The sequence below is a fragment of the Canis aureus genome, chromosome 24 (genome assembly GCF_053574225.1).
Source record: "Canis aureus isolate CA01 chromosome 24, VMU_Caureus_v.1.0, whole genome shotgun sequence".
In the NCBI taxonomy this organism is placed as follows: Eukaryota; Metazoa; Chordata; class Mammalia; order Carnivora; family Canidae; genus Canis; species Canis aureus.
In genome coordinates, this window is record NC_135634.1 from 4,661,844 (window position 1) to 4,680,476 (window position 18,633).

The 18,633-nt window shown below is 37.6% G+C and overlaps 1 protein-coding gene and 1 pseudogene across 4 annotated transcripts in view; one reads left to right on the forward strand and one right to left on the reverse strand.

Annotated features, from left to right (window-relative positions):
* ALG5 (ALG5 dolichyl-phosphate beta-glucosyltransferase) overlaps window positions 1-18,633 on the forward strand; it is a 48,655-nt gene that overhangs the window by 28,273 nt on the left and 1,749 nt on the right. For all 4 annotated transcript variants that reach the window (XM_077868017.1, XM_077868016.1, XM_077868015.1 and 1 more), the window contains exons 7-9: window positions 366-425; window positions 8,644-8,795; window positions 17,983-18,068. In XM_077868017.1, coding sequence (XP_077724143.1) covers window positions 366-425; window positions 8,644-8,795; window positions 17,983-18,068 — 298 coding nt within the window. The remainder of the gene's footprint in view (window positions 1-365; window positions 426-8,643; window positions 8,796-17,982; window positions 18,069-18,633) is intronic.
* LOC144295670 (stress-induced-phosphoprotein 1 pseudogene) lies at window positions 1,446-3,281 on the reverse strand (annotated as a pseudogene).

An 18,633-nucleotide genomic window follows, 5' to 3' on the forward strand; every position in this document is an offset into this window, starting at 1 on the left:
ATGTCCCTGATATTTAGCCCTGAATATTATCCTCTTATTAAGTATAATTGGCTTCTTGAAGCTGTACATACTCTGAACATCTAAGTAAACCTTGAAAGATTTTACTGTGGGATCCCTGGGTGGCTCAATGGTTTGGAGCCTGCTTCTCCCTCTGCCTGGGTCTCTGCCTCTCTCTCTCTCTCTGTCTCTCATGAATAGATTAATAAAAATCTTTTAAAAATAAATAAAGATTTTAATGTGACCTTAAAAAAATAGTATCTAAAAAATGAGATGACTTGGATTGAAAATATTTTTATTAATGATATTTAATACTGATATTCAAATACAATATTCAAATACTGAAAAATCATTTTATTTTTCTTCAGGAACAAATGGCTATTGCATGTGGATCTCGAGCTCATTTGGAAAAAGAATCAATTGCTCAGGTAAGGCTTTCACTAACTGGCATGGATCAGCAGATTATTTTTCTTTTAATACTTATTAGCAAAAAATAAGCTTTCATATTTAATCTTATAAAAATGAGTTTCCTTTCAAAGGAATTTTTTTATTGGAAAGTTTGTGAAAGATTAGCATGTTTAGGAATTGAGTTTTTGGGTTTTTTTAATAAGTATACAAAACGTATGTAGACTTTGACTTCAGATGCAAACAGCTCTTTATTTATTTATTTATTTATTTATTTATTTATTTATTTATTTATTTTTTAAAATACAAGAGTCCCCATTCAGTTCTAATATAAAACAAACTTTTCTAAATGATGGATTTGTGAGCCATTCGACTTGCCTATAGTTTTTCTGACATTGGCATACTTCAAGTACTATATTTTGGGTTTCATTTAAAGTATTTTGTTATCTTTTTTTTTTTTTAACTTTATTCCTCTTAGAAAAGTGCTGTACTTTAAAACTAAAGAAATTGTGACTACCTTCACCATAGGCCTTAAATTCTTCATTTTGTTATTTGTATATTAGGCTAGAAAAGCTGGAATATATTGGGAGGAAAAAATATATTAAGGAATTATTATGTATAATTTTTAAAAAATTATTTTATTTATATTTTCACTTAAATATCTGGGTTAAATATCTGGGTCCAGTGTGTCAAGCCCAGTAATTGTCCATTATATTCTTTTTTTTTTTTATATATATATATATATATATATATAACCACACCCAACTGGTTTGTTTTATTGGAGAAGGGCATGTGGAGTTAACAACATGAGGACAATTGGGACCTGAGGTCGGGGAAGAATAGCATCCCCTCCCCATACATGCCCACTGCCCCAAATAAAAAATAACCAACTATGGGAGAGCAGCTTAGACAGTGACTGAAGTTGGGGAAGGGAACAGGGAACCCAGGGGACAGCGGAAGAGACCATGCGTGTGCTGGGAGGGCCCAGAGGCAGCGGCAGTGTAACATGAGTACGAGTCTCTGTGTCTTCCACATAGGTCTATATAAATATATAGAGAGAAGTTGTTCACTTTCCCCTGCTCTCCCCTATGCTCCGTGGGACTTGCCGCCATCCCAGCTCCTCTTTCCACATGAGGGCGAAGAGAAGGGAATGATGAGCAAGTCATCACCGAATTGCAGTCAGACCCACATCCATCAGCTTCTGGATCTTCTGTGTTATTACAGGATTTTTTAAGTGTTCGCTGAGTGCCTGAGGGTCCTTCTGCATCTGCTCCAGGATAAGCCACATGGCCGGGTCACTCATTATCTGCTGCACCTCAGGGTCAGCCATGGCCCGTCGCTTCACGTCTTTGGGGCTCTTGTGGCGGTTGTACTGGGCCATCATACAGTGCTGGTAACTGTCTGCTGCTTCCTTACAGTTGGAGTCCAGATCTAACGCCTTCTGGTAGACATCCATGGCTTTTCTGTAGTCCTTCATTGCCTCCAGGGCAGCTGCTTTCCGAGTGTACCCCTTGATGAAGGCCGGCTCTAGCTGGATACATTCCTCACAGTCCTTGAGCGCCAGCTGAAACTCCAGGAGTTTGGTGTAGCAGGCAGCTCGATTGCTGTACAATTTGGCATCTTTTGGATTCCGTCTGATGGCTTCTGTATAATGCTTCATGGCCTGGGGATAGTCCCCTTTCTGAAAACATTCATTGCCTTTGTTCTTCTCCTTCAAGGCCAGATCTGGGTTTATGTAAGCCAGCCGCTCTTGCTCCTTCAGAATTTTCTCTGCCTGTTGACATTTCTTGAGCACATCTGGGGTCCGGTGCTCTGCCAAAGACTTGTTATAGAAATGGATGGCAGCCTTGTACTTTTCTTCCTTGAAGTAGGAGTTGCCAATTCGAGCATAAGCTTTGGCAATCTGTGATAGTCCCAGTTTTCTCGCCCCACTTCGATGGCCTTCTCACAAAGCTCCCCGCATTTACAGTAGTTGCCCTTCTCGAAGTACACAGCTACTTGATTGGTCATGTAAGTCATTTTGGTGGGGTCCAGGTTCTTGGTTCTGTCATAGTGCTTCAAGGCTGTGTCAAAGTCTTTCTTCTTGTAGGCTTCGTTCCCTAGCTCTTGCTCTTTCAGCACCTGCTTCTTATTCTCTGGAAGATCTTCTTCCATTGGCTCTGGCTTGGTGTCCTTCCTGGGAGGAGGAGGTGGGGGAGGTGTTCCAACTTCCTCTTCCTCATCCATACTGCCCAGATCCACACCCAGCAGGACGCTCAGAGTAGTCTAGTCATAATCCGGGGATCTTGCAGTTTCGTGCCCAAGTCAGATGGCTTGTTTCGTAGTTGCTCTATCAGCTCCCGGTAGGTAGGATCAGCGAGCAGTGTCCTTGTCCTGCGATCACTCTCCAATTTCTGTTACAGATTGGGCATGTTGAAAGGGTTCATGAATTTCCATTCTGCCACCCGAGCCTCCATATTCTATAAGCCCTCTTTGAGCTGAGGATTATTTGCTTTTGCTTCATGTTTTAAACCCTCTTCGTAGATTTGCTTGGCTTCTTCAAATCGGTTTAAGAACTCAAGGGCTGCAGCCTTCCTCAAATAGCCCTTGCCCTAGTTGGGCCTTAAGTCCTCTGTTTTGCAGCCATCCTCATAAGCCTTCTGGTAGTCTCCTTTCTTGGCGTATGCTGCGGAGCAATTGCTACAGAGCACATGGTTTTGGGGATCTAACTTAATGGCCTCAGAGTAGCACTGCAGTGCGTCATCGATGTTGCCCACACTCAGGGCCTTATTGCCCTTCTCTTTCAGCTCATTTACTTGCTCCATAGCCCAGCCCGGAACCCCGTTGAATCGACTCCGTCCGCTACGCCTTCCCAACCTGTCCATTATATTCTTAATAGTTCATCTACTAGAGTGGTCAAATAGATAAAAAAAATAAGGCAGTATTTTTTAATGCAAGGTCAAAATTACCTGGGGAGTTTTGTTTAGTTTTAACATGCATATTTCTAGCCAGTCCTAGACACACTGAATCAGATTATAGGGATGAACCAGGAATCTATATTTTTAATAATTTCCCAGGCCAACCTTATGCATACCAGAGTTTGAGAACTAACAGAATAAAAGGCTAAATCTTTCCCTCAATGATTCTGAAATAAGATGTGAAGAAATTACAATTTTTTTTAACATACACTGATGGCAGGGTCATAGAACCTCTTAAGGATTATACTCAAGTGTGGAAACCTAGACTCTTAAAAAATCAGTTATTTTAATGTCTTCTAATGTAATCCAGTGTTCTCTGCCTCTGTAGACTCTTAGTGATATTTGAAAAAGGTAAGCTATTAACCATAGAGAATATCATATTCCTAGAAATCTAAAATTGAAAGATTGCTTAGAGATTAGCTAGTCCAACTTCATCAGTTTGCTGATAAACAAGGGATAAGGAAAGGAAAAGTATATGTCCAAGATGTTTACATTATTTTGTAATTATAAAACAATAAACTATAAAATACTAAATTTTAAATATAGAAAATATAAATAGATATTTCTCCTGGATGGAATACCATGCAGCCAATAAAACAGATGACCGTGGAGACTATATAATAACATTGGTGTTTTTTTGTTGTTGTTGTTGTTGTTTTTTAAAGATTGATTGATTGATTGATTGATTGATGATAGACATAGAGAGAGAGGCAGAGACACAGGCAGAGGGAGAAGCAGGCTCCATGCAGGGAGCCCGACGCAGGACCCGATCCCGGGACTCCAGGATCGCGCCTTGGGCCAAAGACAGGCACTAAACCGCTGAGCCACCCAGGGATCCCCACATTGGGTTTTTTTAAATAAGTATACAAAAAGTATGTAGACTTTACTTTGACTTAAGATGCAAACAGCTCTTATTTATTTATTTTTTAAGATACTAGAGTCCCCATTCAGTTCTTAATATAAGACAAACTTTTCCAAATTATGCATTTGTGAACCATTCAACTTGCTGTTCAATACCCATTCAATACCCAAAATATTAAGTTGTATGAGAAAAAAAGAATAAATACAGCATAATTATTTATGCAAAAATATCTGTAAACAAAAACACTTAAGACTAGGCTGGTATTTAATGGTTTTATGAATAATTTTTTTTCTTTTAAAAAAACATAATAGGAGGAAAAAAGATAATATATTTGGTAAAGGAAAAAAAGGATACGACAAAATAGGAAGCAAGAGAGTAATTAGAAAGTTTTTGTTTTTTTTTTTTGTTTTTTTTTTTTTTTTAGTAATTAGAAAGTTAATGAAATAATCTCTAGGCAAGAGATAGCTGGGACCTATATTTAGGTTCCAAATATTTATATGGCGGCAGTAGAAAGGAACCACGTTTTTGGTTTTGTTTTTAATGGTGTAAATTCTTTTCACTTAGAACTTCCATTAGTTGAAAACTCTGAATTTTTCCTAGTGATAGTAGTTAAATAAGGCTGTGCTGTGGTCTATATTTCCTTTTTATCTAGTGCTGCTTTTAGCTAGACCTCAAGGGAACTATCCCAGGATCTTTGTATTTATCATTTATTTTGTCATCCGTTCATCTGTTCCTCCATCTGTAAAACTTAGTGATTGATTTAGAGCCTTTGAAGCCCACAGAATCAGGGCAGCCCTGGTGGTGCAGTGGTTTAGCACCGCCTGCAGCCCAGGGCATGATCCTGGAGACCCTGGATCGAGTCCCACGTCAGGCTCTCTGTATGATGCCTGTTTCTCCCTCTGCCTGTATCTCTGCCTCTCTCTCTCTCTCTCTCTCTCTGAATAAATAAATAAAATCTTAAAAAAAAAAAAAATCTTGAAGCCCACAGAATCAGCTGCTACACTATAGAAAGGAAGGAAAACTGATCCACTGGTGAGAAACCAGCAGTTGTCTACTGCAGATGTTACACATGACTGCTGCTCTGTAGGTTTGTAGTTCAAGTAGTCCTGCTTACTGTCATAGAACCCTGCCTACCTTAGAAAAGGTCATCTCCACCTGCCACATGTGGAAGAAAGTGCAGTATGGTGTTCTCTTCCTGAACCACTCCAGGTTTCTCTTAAGGTGCTATACACAGTATAAACCTTTGCATGGTGATTAGTCTGTGGACAGTGAGGAAATTATAAAAGAATTAATGAAGATAGTGAACAGCAACTTCAATAGCTTAATTGCATAGTTTTCAGATCTCTCTATCCTGAATACTTTTAGACATATTCTCTGTTAATCCTACCATCTGTTCTACTGCTCCCTTGGAAGACAAACATGATACAGCTTCTCTGGAGTCCTTACCATCTTCAGTGAATCTGTATGCCACATGTTCTTTATAACAGTTATACCAGGGATGTTTATATTGTCTGAGTATTCTTGCACTTATCATTTTTAAAGGATTCAGAATAGAATCCATTAGTGTTTATTTGATGTCTTCAGATTTTCTTTAAAGTCTTAGCTTAAGTCTTGGGACTTCTTTGAATTTATTTTAAGATATTGAAAGTACCAGTCAGCTTTAAATTTCACCTGAATTCCTTGTTTTCATTTTATCCACATCAGATTATTATTAATATTAAAGCAGTGAATTTTTTTCATATTTTTAAATGTCTACTTCAGAGGTTTATATAATATTACTCTATGACTTTGTTAGTTTTATTGAACTAAGTCTGTTCCATAATATATTTTAGATATCTTGTAAATTTTAAGATATTTTGCAAGGTTATAAAAAGTAAAGGGAGATCTTATTGTTTGTCGTTTACCTTGTTGTGCTTTCAATATGTTAGAAATCAAATAAGGTCCTCATGTGATCTCCATGTGTTTCTGATTTTTAAAAAATAACCATTATCCTAAAGCAAATAAAAATCTTCTATTAAGATCCAAGCAAAAGTAGTCATAGAATATTTTCATCTGGTAACTAGTAAGCACACCTAAATCGCATTAAAAATCATTCAAGAATAGTTTATAGGCATTATTTTTTCTACCTTTTAATTTTAATTTTTCTATCTTTCGATTTCAATTTTTCCTTTCCTAAGCATAAATGCTCTTTTGGAGGTTTAATCAGTCAACCAGCATTTATTGGAAATATTTTATATGGAAGGCACTGAGCAAGCTGTTGTGAGATTACCAAAGTATTTTAAGATGAGGTTTCTGCCCTATCTGCTTAGAGAGGTAAGACCTATTTATATCAGAACATAACTAATAATTCTAGGTGATAAATGAGAAGTGCTAGATCCTTCCAAAAAGTTTATTTTACAGTTTACAAACATTTTGCATAATTCTTCTCCAAAGTGATGATCAATTTATACTCCCACTAGTGGAGTATCCCCAACACTCCATATTCTAACAAAAGATTTAATGCTGTGATTCTTTATAGAGTTGGCCAGTTTGATTGGTATAATATGGTGTCATGCTGTAGTTAAAATTTGGTTTTATTGGTCACTAATGAGAATGACCATTGTTTAATATGTTTATAAGGCTACTTTTCTATGAGCTACTCTTAGGTTGTGTCCAGTCTGCTTTAGGATTGTACTCGTTTTTATTTTTTATTTCTAGAGAATTCTAAAATTTTATTTTTCTAACATAGAAAGAATGGATACTACTCATTTTCAGTTACATGTACTGCAGATATCTTGTTTCACTGTGTTATTTGACTTTTTCCTCTTTGATATGAAATATAATAAAAACATAGAGAAATACACACATGCTTAAAAACTGTGTTTCACATACCTTACAGATAATTATTTTATTTTTCCTTCCCTTCCTGCCCTATATAATGCACAAGTGAAATTGTGGTCAGGAGGTTAAAGTGAGCTTTCAAGCCTTCTTCCTTTATTAAAAACATTTATTGAGTTCCTGTTACTGTCTGTGCCAAACAGTTGGCTAAAGGCTTGAATATTATCTCATTTAATCTTTACAATAACATTGTGGGGTGGGCATTTTCTTTCCCATTTGATAGATGAGGAAAGTAGGCTGGAAAGAGTTGAAATAATTTGCTCAAGGTCACCCTGCTAAATATTATTGCAGCCAAGATTCAAATATAGACCTGAGGTCTGCTCAGGTCAGTAGCTTTCTCTGCTTTGTTGTGTTATCACTGGTTAGTCATGGTTCCATTTGATAATGATAGAAAAAGCCATATAAATGAAGAATGATACTAAAGATTACAGTTATAAAAAGCAAGAACCAAAAGAAGGAAGGGAAATAATAAAATGAAATGGTAAATGTTCTACATAGACTCTTATTAGGTTCCCAGTGTGCATATATAGTATATCATTCCATGGATCTATTACATTATAGAAAATTTTAAGAGATCCTTTTAATCCTAACTAGGAGAGTCTTGAATACAATGATAATAATGCTTCATTATTCTTAGTTTTAAAGTTTGCAATATTTAATAAATAATGGAATATTAAGTCATGCTACTACTCATAACAAAATTAATTACTAATAATATGAACACTCAAGTAGAATTAAAGACTACTTAAGTTGAATATCCATTATCTATTTCTAGTTAGAAAGACTCGTTTCAGACTCCTTCTTACTCTGACTTTTGTGATATTCTGCTGCACTTCTTTGATCAGTATTCTCATTAACTAGGCATAGAACTCTAGGTTTAAATCATAGTGTTTCGTTTTTCCAAGATGTTCCAGTAGGTGTCACCTTTTTTTCTTTTTTTTTTTTCTTTTTTTTTTAAGTATTTATTTGAGAAAAAGCGAGCACTGGAGCATGAGTGAGGTGGGGCAGGGGTGGGCAGAGGGAGAGGGAGAAGCAGGCTCCCTGCTGAATGGGAAGCCCAGCCTGGTTCTCCATCCCAGGACCCTGAGATCATGACTTGAGCCTCAGGCACCCACTTAATTGAGTCACTCAGGTGTCCCAACTCTCTCTCTCACCGTTTTTGAAACTGAAATATATCCAAAGCACAAAGTATGTAGACAAATGAGATGCTCTCCGGGTTCTTAGCAGCCCAAAAGAGTTATGATAATCTCCTGGTAGATTAAAGCCCTGGCCTCTCACATGTACTGTGATTCTTCTTGTCTGTTTCTTCTTGAATCTTCGCAAAATGAATAGCTACTTCCCTGGTCCCTCTGCCCTGTGGTAAGGAGTAGGCATCCTCAGAGTTTCTTCACTATACTTTGCCAGTGAAGCTAATGAAACAGTGGTGTCATATGTAAGGTCTACACAGCCAATTAAATATTAAAATGCAGTTGTCTGCAGCCAGGTGTTTTCAATTGTCCTTTATAGATTAATGGAAAAGTCATTTATATTTTGGTTTTGTTTCAGCGTTCTTACTTCCGTACTCTGCTCATGTATGGGTTCCACTTTCTGGTATGGTTCCTTTGTGTCAAAGGAATCAGAGACACACAGTGTGGGTTCAAATTATTTACTCGAGAAGCAGCTTCACGGACGTTTTCATCTCTACACATTGAACGATGGTAAGTTCCTAACCAGATGTATTGGGCATGTCTTACACAGCAGCTATTCCAGGTCATAAGAAGCAGCCCTACATTCTCAGAAGGAACATTGAGGTTTAAACAAAATTGACACTTACATATGTAAAGTTAATCTATGCCTTTATTCTTTTCCTGAGTTGGATCTTGTTTTCAAAATCTCAAACTAAACACATGGTATAAAGTTAATTTATTCACTTTAATTGTGGACCGTATAGATCAAAAGGCCTGGAAACATCCTGTTTCCTTAGGCGTCTATATCTTCCTGTAAAGAAAAAAAAAGCCCATAAATATCAAAACAGAAGAGGGCACCTGTTTTCTTTTCATTCTTTCCTTTTTAGTAGTAAGTTCCTTCTCCTGCCTGTGACCAACCTCTGCATCCCCTTCTGCCTTCTTAAGAACTTCATCCTGTTCACTTACTTGTCTTGTCTTTTCCTGTCAACCATCTTTTCTTGTCTTTCCCATCCGTTTTCAAAACAAGCTTCAATTTCTCTTACCATTAAAAACAAACAAAACCTCTCTCCATTGACCACCCGCTTAGTGCCCCTCCAGCTCCAGACCTCTTTTACAGCCAGCCTTTTATTGAAAGAGTGCCCTGTGTCTTCTGTTTTCTCTCTTCCCACTCATGTCTCACCCCACCTCAATATGGATTTTTCCCCATCCCTCCATCTTAGCATCTAGGGACCTCCTGTCATGAAACCGAGAGGTCATGTGATATGACCACTTACTGTCTTAATTAACCCATCAGCAGTGTTCCATACTTCTGAGCACTCTCTTGACATATCCTGGTCCTCCGGCCTATCTTTATCCCAGACCTCGCCTCAGCTCTCTGCCTGTTTAGTGAATAACACTGATACACAGAAGCTTGAAACCTTGCAGTCAGCTCTGACATTCCCCAGTTCATGGCCCAGGCCTCTTGATTTTAGCTTTTGTGTCCCTTTGTTTCTCTTCATCTTCCCCATCAGCATCCAGCACACCCATCATTGCCTATGCTGCCCAAGGAGTCTTTTCAAAACTTAAAAGTGATCAATCAAATGCACCTCTTTTCTTAAAATCCTTCCGTGCCTTCCCGTGGCCTTGAGAGATGCTGCATAATCCAGCCTACCTGTGTCTCCACATGGGACCCTTCCCTTCCCAACTTCTTCAGCTCTTCCTTAGAGCAACCAATCCTCTCTTTCCAAACAAATCAGACACCCCTAATTGTGTGCTGTTGCAGTACCATAGCCCTTCTTCACAGGTCACACCTGTAGTTTTCTTTTTATTTGCAGAATTTTCTTTTTCTCTATTAAAACAAGCTCCAAAAGGACAAGAATCCCATCTGATTTTGCTTGCTAGTATATCCCACTATCTAACAGTACCTGGCACATTACAGCTGCTCAATAAATATTGTTGGAAAGTTAATACTTAGTATTACCCATTGGTTCTGTGGGAGTTGTGTTCATGGTGAGAATCTGAATAATTATTCCAATGGATGTTCACTTTTATAGTTTCTATAACTTTTGTGCATCTGTTTGCAAAGATCTATTATCTCCCTAGAAATAGGTGTCATATGACCACCCCCCCATAACTGTAAGAAACTATCATTTCAGAATTAAAATTCTCATACATGGTTTTTAATCTTTTTTTCATAGATTGAAAATTTTTAAGTAATGTATATTTGATCTTCAAATTCAGATACATGTTTCTGTTATGTTAAAAAATAAAATAGATTGATAGTTAATTGACTCCACAATCAGAGAATCTAATTGAAGAAGCCACTCTAGAAATAAAGCCCTCCCTCTACATTAGATATTTTTCAATCAGCTTTTGGTCCAGAACTAGAGTCAAAGTACTAGGTTCTCTGTAGTTTGAAAGGAAGTTGGGGACTGAGGGTTGAGGACATTTAGGGTTAGAGTTGATAATTAGGGTTGATAACTTAAAAATCATGAAGTTTTTTTTTTCTTTTTTTTTTTTATTTTAAGGTTTTATTTATTTATTTGACGCAGAGGGAGCAGTAGAGGGAGAGGGAGAAGCATACAACCCACTAAGCAGAGAGCCTGATGCTGAGCTTGATCCGAGGACCCCGAGATTATGACCTGACCCGAAGGCAGATGCTTATTGAGCCACCCCGGCTCCCCTCATAAAGCTTCTCTTGTCAGAATTGTTCTAGCAATATAATGTCTGTTCTGTAATATAATGGCCATTATAATATAATCTGAGACATTTATATAATTTTAAATATTCTAGTAGCCACATTAAAAAAAATAAAAAGAAACACATGAAATTTATTTTAATAGTGTACTTTAACACAATATAAAAATGTCATTTCAGAGCACCTGAGTGGCTCAGTTGGTTAAGCATCTGCCTTTGGCTGAGGTCATGATCTCAGGTTCCTGGGATCCAGCCCTGTGTTGGGCTCCCTGTTCAACGGAGATTCTCCCTCTCAGATTCTCTGTGTTTCCCTTTCCCTCTGCCCCTCCCCATTGCTAATGTGTGCCTGGGCATACTCTCTCTCAAATAAGTAACTAAAATCTTTATAGAAAAAAAATTCATTTTGGCATGCCCTCAGTATGAAAAAATAATCTGGTATTTCACATATTTTTCTTTGTACTATGTCTTCAAACTAAAGTACACCTCCAATCACACTAACCACATTTCAAGTGCTCACTCAGTAGCCACACTTGGCTACTGGTTACAGTATTGGATATCATAATTCTAGAGTTTTGGGGGGTTTTTTAAGTTAAAGAACATGCTCATACTTTCTCTTTTAAATGTGATGTTTGGGGATCCCTGGGTGGCGCAGCGGTTTGGCGCCTGCCTTTGGCCCAGGGCGCGATCCTGGAGACCCAGGATCGAATCCCACATCGGGCTCCCGGTGCATGGAGCCTGCTTCTCCCTCTGCCTATGTCTCTGCCTCTCTCTCTCTCACTGTGTGCCTATCATAAATAAATAAAAAAAAATTAAAAAAAAAATAAATAAATGTGATGTTTGTGTGCATGCCTTTTTAATATTTATTTGGATTTGATTAACAATAGTATTGACCTAATTTAAAATTCAGCCTCTTACATCTCTCTTTGGGGTCCAAATATGTTTATTTTGTGTAATGAGAACCACCAAATATGCATATATCAACTTGATTAGCAGTATACCCTTCACTATATTAATGTTTCATCACTGACTTTTATTCAAGCATCTTTGTCCTGGACTTAGAATCAAGAAAGACTAAAGAACAAATGTATTTCTTTCTTATGCAGCATAACTTATAGAAAGCAAGTTGCACATCTCTTCTTTATCTCCATGTGTCACCTCAGACTGGCATTTTAAGGATTTATCCCAAAAATTCATTGTCATTTTTCTCATAACTTTCAGGAAATTCAAATCAAGTAGAGTTGCTAGGTATTAGAAAACATTAAGCTACAGTAGAAAGACTGGGCAGGCATCTCTGATTCAAAATAACAGACCTGAGTATGGGTTCTGGTAAACAATAAAGATATATGTAATGTTACATATAAGTATATATATAATCTCCATCCTCAGAACTGTATCCCATCTAAATTCTTTCCTTTTAATATTAAAGTATAATTGGACTGAATTTACGGTAATTTTAAAAATGGATTCCTTAAAATGTACTTTCTCTGATGAATGCTTTTTTATTTGTTTGTTTTATTGGAGTTCGATTTGCCAACATGTAGCATAACACCCAGTGCTCGTCCCATCAAGTGCCCTGCTCAGTGCCCGTCACCCCATCACCCCATCCCCCCTGCCCACCTCCCCTTCCACTACCCCTTGCTCATTTCCCAGAGTTAGGAGTCTCTCATGTTCTGTCATCCTCACTGATATTTCCCACTCATTTTCTCTCTTTTCCCCTTTAATCCCTTTCACTGTTTTTTATATTCCCCGAATGAATTAAACCCTACAATGTTTGTCCTTCTCCGATTGACTTACTTCACTCAGCTTAATACCCTCCAGTTCCATCCACATCGAAGCAAATGGTGGGTATTTGTCGTTTCTAATGGCTGAGGAATATTCCATTGTATACATAAACCACATCATCTTTATCCATTCATCTTTCGATGGACACCAAGGCTCCTTCCACAGTGTGGCTATGGTGGACATTGCTGCTATAAACATTGGGGTGCAGGTGTCCTGCCTTTTCACTGTATCTGTATCTTTGGAGTAAATCCCCAGCAGTACAATTGCTGGGTCATAGGGCAGTTCTATTTTTAACTCTTTGAGGAACCTCCACACAGTTTTCCAGAGTGGCTGCACCAGTTCACATTCCCACCAACAGTGCAAGAGGGTCCCCCTTTCTCCTCATCCTCTCCAACATTTGTTGTTTCCTGTCTTGTTAATTTTTGCCATTCTCACTAGTGTGAGGTGGGATCTCATTGTGGTTTTAATTTGTATTTCCCTGATGGCAAGTGATGCGGAGCATGTTCTCATGTGATTGTTGGCCATGTGTGTGTCCTCTTTGGTGAAATTTCTGTTCATGTCTTTTGGCCATTTCATGATTGGATTGATTGTTTCTTTGCTGTTGAGTTTAATAAGTTCTTTATAGATCTTGGATACTAGCCCTTTATCTGATAGGTCATTTGCAAATATCTTCTCCCATTCTGTAGGTTGTCTTGTAGTTTTGTTGACTCTTTCTTTTGCTGTGCAGAAGCTTTTTATCTTGATTAAGTCCCAATAGTTCATTTTTGCTTTTGTTTCCCTTGCCTTCATAGATGTATCTTGCAAGAAGTTGCTGTGGCCAAGTTCAAAAAGGGTGTTGCCTATGTTCTCCTCTAGGATTTTGATGGATTCTTCTCTCACATTTAGATCTTTCCACCATTTTGAGTTTATCTTTGTGTCTGGTGTAAGAGAATGGTCTAGTTTCATTCTTCTGCATGTGGTTGTCCAATTTTCCCAGCACCATTTATTGAAGAGACTGTCTTTTTTCCAGTGGATAGTCTTTCCTGCTTTGTCAAATATTAGTTGACCAAAGAGTTGAGGGCCCATTTCTGGGTTCTCTATTCCATTGCATTGATCTATGTGTCTGTTTTTGTGCCAGTACCACACTGTCTTGATGACCACAGCTTTGTAGTACAACCTGAAATCTGGCATTGTGATGCCCCCGGCTCTGGTTTTCTTTTTCAATAGTACCCTGGCTATTTGGGGTCTTTTCTGATTCCACACAAATCTTATGATTATTCGTTCCAAGAATGCTTTTTTTTTAAATCAGTGTTATGCATGTTAATAATTTAAAGTCAGTTCCATAAGGCTTATACTAAAAAAATCATTGTCCCTTCCCCCATCTCCCTTCTGTCCCCAGTTCCTTCTCCCTAACTACAGCCACTTTGAACTCTCCACTGTTTCTTTGTGGAATTTGCTTTCATCTTCAGAATAATGGGTTTGCATAGTCCTGTCTCTCTTCAGTTTTAGATATTACCTTCCAAAATAAATCAACTGATAGATATGTAATTAGTTCTCTTAAACGCCTGTACACGCTCCACACCCTGCTAATACAGTTTCTAAATAATTTGTGGTTGGATCACTACTGATTGGTATAGCTGTGTAAAGATAATTCATATTTGAGACATACTGTGCAATATGATTATTGTACTTTCTGTTTTCCTGAAGATAATAAATATCTGGAGTTTCTATCCACTCCTTTACTATGGACATGTCACTTAGGCTCCCACTCTGTGAGGAGTAGAAAATATCTCCCTATACGTTCTGATGCACCAGATTATGCATCAGTGTCACCTTTTTCTTGAAGACGTCTCGTCAGCTCTCACCTTTCTAGTTCTCTGGCCTGCTGCACAGTCCCTGTTCTTCCTTTTCCTTGGTTTGCACCCCATTGCAGTAGATTACATCCTCTGTTAAACTGCCAAAGCATTTAAGAAAGAAACCTGGAGATATTGTGTGTGAAACACACCTTTAGTCTTCCCTCACATTTGCCTAATAGTTAGCTGGAGAAAGCATTCTAGGTTGGAAATCATTTTTCTTCTGGATTTTGAAAGCATTGCTGTATTGTCTTTGGCACTCGGTGTTTCTGTGGAGAAGTCCAATTCCGACAATAATCTAAATCTCAATTCTTTGTTTGGTGTTATTCCCATCCCCCTTTGGAAGCTTTTTCTCCACAGTGTTTCAAAATACCATGATTTTGGGGACTTAATGTGGCTCTTTATCATGCATCTTGTTAAGTTTGCAGTAGCCACTCTAAATCTGCAAGTCCATACTCTAGTTCTGGGAAATGTCCTTTAATCATTAAATATTTCTCTCTCTTTTTTCTCTTCCCTCTTATAAAACAGATGTGGAAACTCTATCCTGATTAAATTTGTATTTCTGTTATCAGAAATTATAATTTTCTACAACTCTTTTGTTTTCCAGTATTAATCTTTTAACCTGTTCTTGTTTCATGACAACAGCATCTTCCATTACTTAATGTATTATTTAAAACTTGGACATTTTTTCTTTCTACATTGTTTCTGTTGCTCCAATTTTTTTCCATATTTTCAGTCATTAAAATCTATCCTCACATGTGTATAGTATAGTATAGCTTCATCAGAAGCAGTGTGCATGGTCAGAGAACTCTGATCAACTGGTAGATTTTACTGCAGACTAAGTAGTGGGGCCACTTTGTGCGGTAAAATCCCAACTATCATTATCTTTGGACTGGTTGTTTTCACTAAAGTGGATCTCTCGATTTCCTGCCAGGGAAGTATGAGCCCGGCTGCCAGCATTTACAGAACCAACTTGAGCAAAGGAAAATCTCATAGAGATTTTCTGTGGGCCCTCCCTTGTAATGCCCCACCTGCACCACTTGCAGACATCACTTGCAGAGAAGCTAGTGATGCCTAAGCCTTGAGGGGCACTCTGCAGTACCCATTCATCTGCTTCTAGGCTTCTCCCATTGTCACAATCTACTTTTCTTAGTTGCTGGTTGACCAACTACTTTCCAAGTTTCAGATTTTTTTTCCCAATTTTTTAAAATTATTTTCATTTCTTCTTTGTTCTTATGTGTTTATTCCATCACTGTTGTTTTAATTTTAGGGGGGTTTCAGGAGGGAGCAGTAGGATATGTGTATGTCTGCTATGTTTAACAGAGTATCAACACACTCTTTGTTCTTAAGGAATGTATCTGTGAGGTCACAGCTATACCAGGAACTGAGTAACAAAAGAAAACAGTGGCTCTGCCTTCCCCACATCTGCAAAAACACACAAAGGTTGAGACGCCTGGGTGGCTCAGTGGTTTAGCACCTGCCTTTGGCTCAGGGCGTGATCCTGTAGTCCTGGGATCAAGTCTCACATTGGGCTCCCTGCATGGAGCCTGCTTTTTCCTCTGCCTATGTCTGTATATCTCTCATGAATAAATAGATAAAATCTTTAAAAAAAAAACAAAACAAAACACTAAGGCATCTGATTTGGAAATTAACCCTTACACTGTTTCTGTACAATAGTATAAGGCTCTATGCAGAAATACTTGGTATGTTACTTATGTTTGCTTTGGTAACAGATTGGTCTCTTATAATATGATGATGTGAACGATACATTTTTTTTTAAGTAAACATCTTCATGTCTGTTTTAAAATGTTAAAAGAGGATAGAGTAAAAGTAATAGTAGAAGTAGAAGGTGAATAGCCCTTTCAGTTTTTTGTTAATATAAAGTAAATTCAATTAATTAGTGCTTTTCTTCCCCCCACTCCTTGTGTTGTTTTACGTCTTTGATAAGTCACTCTATATGCTGATATCCTTAGAATACTTAATAATCTTGTTTAGATTATTGAATATCATTAGAACTAATTCAGCCTTTTAGGTATTGTTTTGTTTTGTGTTAAAGGAGAGGGTTAAGGGTTAACCAGGCTTAATATTCAAATAATTTCCTCCTTTCTTGAGTGTCCCATGCTAGTTAACAGAACTTATATGCAATCTTTTTAATAACACAAAGAAAGCTTTTGTAGATTGTTTTATCATCTTAAGTAAATATTTTATTAGGATAAGAAAAAGAATTAAGTGCTTTAAAAAAATAGTTTTCATAGTGAATTATATAAATACTTGGGATTTAAACTAGTCACAGAGTGCATAGTAGTAGTTTTGTGGCCAAGAAAACAAAGCTCCCAAATTCAAGTTTTCTGGGAGGAAAATCAAATAGAAATGGATTTTAGGTATTTTTTTGTTTGTGCTAATACTTTGAAACCAACCCCTGGAAGTCTGAAGTGTATTCCCTTGCAGTCTAGAAAGTGAGGGTTGGGGCTTGCTTAACGGGCACAAGATGAAAGCAAAACAGTAAAGGACCCCAGCGCTTTTGGTTTGAAGAGCATGAAGGAGATTTAACAGGTAGTGGGGCTTCTCTCCCTGAGCTCACTGCCAGTGAGAGAAAGAAACTGGCTTCAGAGAATTTGTAAGTGGAATCCAGGAGAACTTCTAAGTCAGGATTCAGAAACTTTAGGGGAAGCAGATTTCACCTAAACCAAGGGGTAACTGAGGAGGAGCTTTCAGAGCTTTCTACTGGGAGAAGGAAGGATGAACTGGGAATTCAGACTAGAAATTCTTTTAATGATTAAGTTAAAATGAGACAATATATCTATTCCCATGTATATATTTGCTTATACCCAAAGAGCATTTCAGACTAATCTAAGGTGGCTTTTCACTTTCCACAGCTGGCAGTACTGTCTTGCCCAGAATGGCATGGGGAAAGGAAAAGGAAAAGGCAAGGCCCTAAGCAACCCTGTATTTAAAAAAGAATCCTTGATCCTTTGATGGTAGAGAATGTAATCAAGTTACTCTAAAGTGACTGACATTTCTCCAAGAGCTGCTTAGAGTTCTGTTTTATCAGCTCTCTAAATCAGTTGAAAATGCTATCAATTCTATACCTTCAGCTAGTTAAGCCTGGGATTGAAAACCATCAATCTTGAAAATTTGCATGATTAAATCTTCTCTTACAGCCCAATTTTACCCCTGGGAGCTTCTGAGTTATGATAGGGACACCATATTTCTCATTTAAATGTTATGCAGTGACACACTAAATTATTTACCTTGAAGCTCCTGAACTACTTAACCTTTTATTTGACCTTCTAAGAATCTGACTTTCAGTTTTACTATATAAGCTATATATCTGCTTTATAAGTTTCTTTAAAACATGTCCAGGTAGAGATTTAATTACATTCTATTTCTCTTTTTAAGAATAAAAATCAATATATTTTCTGTTTCAGGGCTTTTGATGTAGAATTACTTTACATAGCACAATTCTTTAAAATTCCAATAGCAGAGATTGCTGTGAACTGGACTGAAATTGAAGGTGAGTATATTTGTTCATGTGGCAGCTGATACTAAGTGGTGGTGGAGGTAGGTAACAATACAGTTGTAAAGTTAGCTGGCTGCCCCCATCAGGGCCTACTCAACTGACTTGACTGAGAAGGGGCAGTTCCATAGAGAGTTCTGCCTCCTAATCCCCTCCATCCTCTAGATGGCATCCTGCCTTCTCTATCCATGCAGTCTCTTCCTGGGGTCTTCAATAGGCCTCCTACCCGGCCCATGAAATTCAGTAAAACTTCTACAACGGACAGGATCATGGCAATCTGAGGCTAGAAACAAGCTTGATTAAGTCTTTTGAGATAAATTTTGTTTGTATCACCTTTCATTTATTGTCTTATTTCATTACTCAGTAGGTATTGAGTACCTATAAGCCACCATGCAGAGCAAAATAAGGAATTATAGTTGTTTTTACTCCAAATGTCCATAGTCTGTTCAGAGCCAATCTTTAACTGGTACCTGTACATATATCCAAAAAATGTGAAAATCTCTAAGATCTCTAATAATGTGAAATCTATCATAATTCTTAATAATTCCTGTTTGAAAAAGCT